Raw genomic sequence first — 6,421 nt, 5'->3', positions numbered from 1 at the left:
TTTTATATAACCAACCCCCTACTCCAGATCAATGATTTGGGATTAAGCCGTTCTTTTCAGCCATTGAAAAAGATGTCCATCGTGGCTTAGTTTTACAGTAAGGTTGATAGGTGCCCTGGATTTGGGTCATGTTTCATTATCATCCTATCTTTTAGTGGAATTCCAACATGCTGGTTCCAGTCCATGATCATTTGATCATTCCCAAGTTTTAAGAGTGCTACAGCTTATCAACAGCAGTGCTTTAAAAAAGTGTAGGCACATACCAGTGAAAAATGGGTTTTAATTCCAGCTGAAGGATGGCTGACACACCACTTAGGACACAAGTTACGATCAAAACAGACAGATTCATTTAAAGAAAACTAAAGAGTGTACATTAAAATCATTAAATTTGTTTCATACAGAGAACCCAAGCCAGCAGTTTGAAAACAAGTATCTTATAGCAATGGAATACTTTACTTTCCCTAAAAAACAGAGAGTTTGTAGTAGAAACGCATTGTTAAAGCAGCCTAAGGGGGCAACAACCATACAGATTGAGGGTCTAAACTACTATAGCTCAGGGAAGACTATCTTTTCTTCTGTCCTGAGGGTTCTGCCTTAGGTGCTAGGGAAATCTGAAAAAAGCTTCTTGAACTCTCTGAATCTTTGCTCCATTGTCTCCATGCGAGAAGAGGTGCAAATTATTTTCTGATTAATGCAAATTGCAATCTCCTACCACAAAACCATCTCAATTTTGGAAGGGAGATGAGAGAGGGAGTGTGCAAACTATTTGAGAAAGCACGGAGACCTAGCCCAAAGAAAAATAAAGTAGATACAATCAATTTCTTTCAAATGACCATAAGTTAATTTACAAAAAAGGTGGTCAACAAGGTTTATTAAACTTAGCTACAAGGACATAAGAGGTTAGGCTAAACTGCACTACTCTTGCTCAAAAATAAATCTAAATTTTATATAACTAGTCTTTGAACCCCTGCCAGTAGAATTTTAATAACAGTCGTGTCATTGAAACAGTCATTTTCCCATGAAGCCTTCTTTCAGCAACTAGCCACCAAGCTGACACTCAAAATCCTTGCGTGTGTTCCAAGAGGATTTTCCAACCTTAAATCGGTATCTAACATATCTGACTAGCAGCACCAGTCACTGTGGCTGTGACTGAACTGAATAAGCCACAGGCACAGCATTAGCAGTAACTGTTCAATAGTAGGAGCCAGTCAAGTCTGGCAGCTTTAGTCTGGAGTTGAAGGGCATTGTTCTTCTGTCTTTGGCTACCAGACCCGGCATTTCTCCACAGGATCCATGGCCATTCCCTTTTACAGTGGAAGGCTTCAGAGAAAGCTTCAAAGTTTTGCAAAGATCCCATCACCCTGTATGCGAAAAATAAAACGGGCCAACAAACATGCATTGTTTAGATGAGTGAATTAATTCAGGAATACAAAGCCTGCTTCCTGTAGACCATTATCAGACCTGAAAATCATGCCATAGGGTACAATCAACCCAAGATGGATTTTAACTGGCAATCTAGAGGTGAAGGGCTCAACATTTTTAATCCAAACCCCCTTCATGTTAATTTTGCATCAAGAGTTGGAATTTTAGATTGTGGGTATGTGTCCTAATGTGCACTATGTGTGTCAACTGCATCGACCAACCACACTCATTAACTTCCCAGTACTTGCCTGTATTTCAAGGGACTGTGAACATCTGTTTTTATAATCTGACTGGCATATTCTGGCCTGTATGATCCACACCATACCTACAGAGGCAAAGGTAAGTTGTCATTCCAAACGCTGTGTACTTTTCACCTTTAACTACAAAGTAACCTCGCCAGATGGCCTGTAGCGGGTTTTCTGAACAGGGGCTGGAGGGGAAGTAGAGACTTGTACTGATGGCCATACATTGGATGAATAGAGTGCATGGGTTTTCAGGACCATTGAATACACTTAGAGCAAGTCCTTATTTTTATTATTATTATTTATTTAATTTTATATACCGGCAACCGTTTGCACATCGTGCCGGTTTACAGATAACTTATAACAAGGATATATATAGGCAAAGCCTTTATAAGGAACATAGTGTAACCTAAAACATAGTAACAGATCAATAACTAGATAAATAGGGGAGGGAGGGGAGGGGGTGATCGAGACAAAGGAGGGGGCAGGGGGGGGGGGTGAAGACGGAAACGTGAGGAGAAAATATGTACAAGGAAACAATGAACAAGTGGTATGTACATAGGTTGTGTGCAATATTTGAAAAAGCACAAGGGCAACAGTGAAAGGGGTAAGAAGATATGTACGGTGCTAATAAGTGATAATTTATTGTGTGCATGATGTTAAGTGAGGAGTTTGTGGTTGTCTTGAGGGGATGGGTGTGGGTCCTGTGGTGGGGGTGTTAGTACTAGATGGAGGTTGGGTTAAGGTGTTTATAGGTGGTGAAGGTGATTGGGGGTATGCTTGGAGGAAGAGCCAGGTTTTGAGTTTCTTTTTAAAGGTGGGTGTGGAGGTTTCGGTGCGAAGGTCAAGAGGCATGGAGTTCCACAGGGAAGGGCCTGCGAGGGAAAGGGCCCTATTGGTGGTGGAGAAAGAGAGAGGGTCTGTGAGTTAGCCATTTGCCACTTATGATCTTTCACACATGCTGCAAGTGGGAGAACTGTTACTCTTCTTTCGCTCTGAGGTCTGAAATTTAGGCGTCATATTTGATACTAAGCTCTCAAGGAGATCTCACGTTAGAGCAGTAGCGTGTACAACCTTTTTTAAACTAAAAGTGGTTAGGCACTTAAAACATTCATCACTGAGTGATTAGCACGCTGTAGTTCAAGCCTTGGTTATGGTAATAGTGGATTATTGTAAATCTGTTTTTTTAGGCCTCCTAATTTCTTCAGCTTTCTTCAGCTTATACAAAATGCATCTGCTCGTGTTGTCACTGGTGGGTTACACCGTGAGTACATTACTCCCACATTGGTTGATCTTCATTAATTTCCTCTCTTACGGAAAGTTAATCTTAAATTTATCATGGTTTTCAGGGCCCTGGATGGTGGTTCTTGCCTTGTTCCCGGGGAGCTTGCTTGCTTGGATTTCCTGTATGGACCGGCCTTGCCTACAGGAGCTATGGTGCTTCTTCATTTGGACTCTTCTTGCTCTGTTGCTATAGGTGTCTCCTTCTCCTTGACCAGTCTGTTACTTGCTGTGCTCGGCCTTCAGACCCCCCAACCAGACCCCCCCCCCCCCCCCCAATTCTCATTTGTCTACGGCCCAGGGCGTCTTGACTATCTGTTAGGATATACTTCTCTATGGGATGGAAGGGGAGCATGCTGATAGCTGTTCTTTGATGTAGTCAATACTTCTATGATTGCCCTAATCTCCTTGCTCAGAAATAAGGTAGCTAATGAAACAAACAATCATACAACCTCTATCTTTTGAGTACCCTGAGTCATGCTTTCTCCCCTATTTACTGTTTAGCTCTTTCAGTTCAGTGCCTGATAAAGTACTTTAGCTTTTTTTGGTTTTATGTATTTAATTGGGTTGATATATACATTGCACCTTTCAGGTGCTTCAGAGTAGGCCCTGTAGGTAGGTCCCTGTCCCCAGAGGGGGGGTCACAATTGAAGTTGTGTAGCTGAGGCAATGGAGGGGGAAGTGACTTGCCCAAGGTCACAAGGAGCAGCCGCGGGATTTGAACCCTGGCTTGCAGCCCGCTGCTCTGACCACTAGGCTACTCCTCTGCCCCAGCAAAATCTTTCATCTTATTACTCAGGATTTTCCATACCTGTGCGAAATTGAGAAAGAACAGCTGCTTATGTGTCAAATTCAGGCCAGGGAGCTGTGGCTCTTTCCCATTTCGGTCCACCCATTTCATGTAGGCCTGTAAAAGATAGAGCACCAAATGGGAACCCACACTATGCTTCAGTTAGTCAACAGCCATGAGCTTGGGCCTGACACAAACCCCTGCCCCTTCCATGCCAACTCATCGCTCAGTGGTGGGTGGGTGGGTGGGGGAATCCATTCCGTTAAGGGGAGTATTGGCAGGGCAAAGCAGAAACAGTGAACATGTGATGGCAGAGACTGCATGCTTTCTCTAATCAAGCCAAGCCAAGTGCAGGAAGGGCAGGAGAAAGAAGAACAGTATTCAGCTCCCGTAGGATACTACGGTGAAGAGCAGAGGAGCACACTCAACTCATTGAGGGTTGTACGTACAGCGGTACGGTAAAGAAAAGTCATAAAAAAAAAAAAGAAATATTGCATCTCTTAGGTAAAGATAACTCAAGAAGCTCTGCAGCCCTAAAAATGCACAAGCAACAGAGGGCGCTATCAAATGGTTTTGCCCTATCTCAGTTATAGACTGGAAGTTTAAAGTTTTATCAGGAAAAATGGGACAAAATCAGGCTTGGTTTGGCTTTGTCCACTAGGGGTTTGTGGTTTTGTTTCATTTTTCCTTGCATATAATTTTTACATGTGGTTCTATGACTAGTGCACTAAAATGCTATTGTACACACATTTGTTTAAAAAAAAAGTGTGCACACAAAAGAAAACAGTATGTGCAGAGGTTCTCTTTTTTGTTTGTTTTTCCTGCCCTATTTGTGCCGTTTCCATTCAGCAATAACAAAGATACAACAAATATTGTTGATGCTTTGTGTCATTTTAAAACGACAGAACATCCCTGTCCAAATGATAAGGAGTTAGTGGGCATCCTGGCTGTAGGCAGCATTAAGACAGGGCTCTAAAAGTGCAAGACGTGGCAGAGAGACTATAATCTTCTTTAGAGGGAGGGAAAAAAACGGTTTCACAATCGGAATAAAAAGTAGCCCTGTTTGAAAAGAGTTTCTCTCCCCTACTGTCCAGGTGAAAACAGTTTTAGATTTACAGGACTCTCACAATGCTGAGGGACAGTGGTGCTTTTGCCGTGATGTATCCTCATGGAATCGTGTGCTCGTGCTTTCGCGCGTACGCCAGCCCTGGCCTGCCCTCTAGCTCCTGCTGGCAATTTCTCACTTTTACCAATTTTGAAATCCACCCGCCCTGCTCCAGTAACAACGAAACCAAGTTTACCTTGTAAGCCTGCCTGACTCCTCCATTGTCAGCAATATTTCTCCTAAGGTGCTAATCCCACTAACCTGGAATATAAATGGGCAGGTAAGACCACTCGTGCTTAAAAATGGTGCTCTTGCTATATAACATTTATCCCTAATACCATAGTCTTAAACCCACCCAAGACCCAACTGCACTGAGGAAGCTAAAGTTGAAAACCTATGCGTTCCTGTTTTTTTTTTTTTTCCCAAACTTGAGCAGAGCAACTTACATTCTCTCCTCCGGCCAGGTCCCAGGTGTAGTTCCCATACTGATAGACCATGCATCGGGATTGGTCCTTGAAGTATGTGGCTGAGAAATTACTCCACCAATCAACATATTACCATCTTTATCAAAATTTCTGCCTGTTTATTAAAAAAAAAAAAATTGATTATTCCAGGGAAGTTGTCTCTGAGCAGACAGACTGAATCACCCCCCACTCCCCCAAAGTGCAGTGGTTGTAAAGAACCAAAAAGTGGATGCGTTTGGGTAGTGCTGCTGCTGTTGGCAATGAAAAATTCCAAACTGAAAATAAGTTCATTCGTGTTTTATCCTATTTAATACATCACAGACAGAGACAAAGAAAAAAAATAAATCCTTCCTCTCATAGTCTACCAGACTCTTAAAAACCTCCTGGCCAAGCAAGTAACCTCAATCATTGATGAGAATTATTTTTTGAGAAGAACAAAATCGCAAGGACTAGCAGTCAAAATGTTTGTGAAAGCAGCTGACCTCTTACTCTGTGGCTGTCGCCATTTTGGTTGCCCCTCTGAAGTGCAGTGGAAGGGAATTGTGCATTGCAACAAATGATTCTTTCCTCACCATTGTCGTCAAATCCATGCGTAATCTCGTGGCCAATGACCATCCCAATCCCTCCGAAGTTCAACGCCTGGAGCTGGTGTTTACTGAAGAAAGGCGGCTGAAGAATGCCAGCAAGGAAATACTGGGAACAAAGAAGGCCCAACATCCTTAAACATCCCCATCAATGAATGGACATCTTAAATAGAGCTTGAGCTGCGGAGCCCTCCAGCCTATCCTAGAAAGAAGCCCTCCCGCCATCTGCAAGACTCGGGCTGCTGTTCGGCATCTGATGTAGAAGGTTTGCTGGGAGCTATAGTTTCTAATGCACGTCTATTTTATATTAATATTTCTTGCAATACATGGAGGCTTTTCTAGAAAAATGGTGTGTATATGAAAATAGTAAAGTACCAACAGATTGGTTTATCGAGAGTTTACTCTTACATGCCCTATTTTAATCTCTGCCCCCTCTCCCAAATCATCATAAAAATGGAGGAGGGGTCTTTCCATGGGAAAGTTGTATTTTTACATGTCAACCCAGACAACCAGGGCAAAGCTAGATGTTTCTA

General features: G+C 42.6%; 1 protein-coding gene across 1 annotated transcript; it reads right to left on the bottom strand.

The window, feature by feature from the left end:
• Nucleotides 1–262: 262 nt before the first annotated feature.
• LOC115076942 (membrane metallo-endopeptidase-like 1) lies at nucleotides 263–5,983 on the bottom strand. The gene is made up of 5 exons (XM_029578988.1): nucleotides 5,877–5,983; nucleotides 5,287–5,419; nucleotides 3,757–3,852; nucleotides 1,671–1,747; nucleotides 263–1,361 (listed from the first exon to the last, which is right to left on the bottom strand). The coding sequence occupies exons 2-5, from the start codon at nucleotides 5,335–5,337 to the stop codon at nucleotides 1,178–1,180; spliced, it is 408 nt and encodes a 135-aa protein (XP_029434848.1). The 5' UTR covers nucleotides 5,338–5,419; nucleotides 5,877–5,983; the 3' UTR covers nucleotides 263–1,177.
• Between the last annotated feature and the right edge of the window lie 438 nt (nucleotides 5,984–6,421).

Source organism: Rhinatrema bivittatum, chromosome 15 (assembly GCF_901001135.1).
Source record: "Rhinatrema bivittatum chromosome 15, aRhiBiv1.1, whole genome shotgun sequence".
Classification (NCBI taxonomy): domain Eukaryota; kingdom Metazoa; phylum Chordata; class Amphibia; order Gymnophiona; family Rhinatrematidae; genus Rhinatrema; species Rhinatrema bivittatum.
This window is presented reverse-complemented; position numbering and strand designations above follow the sequence as displayed.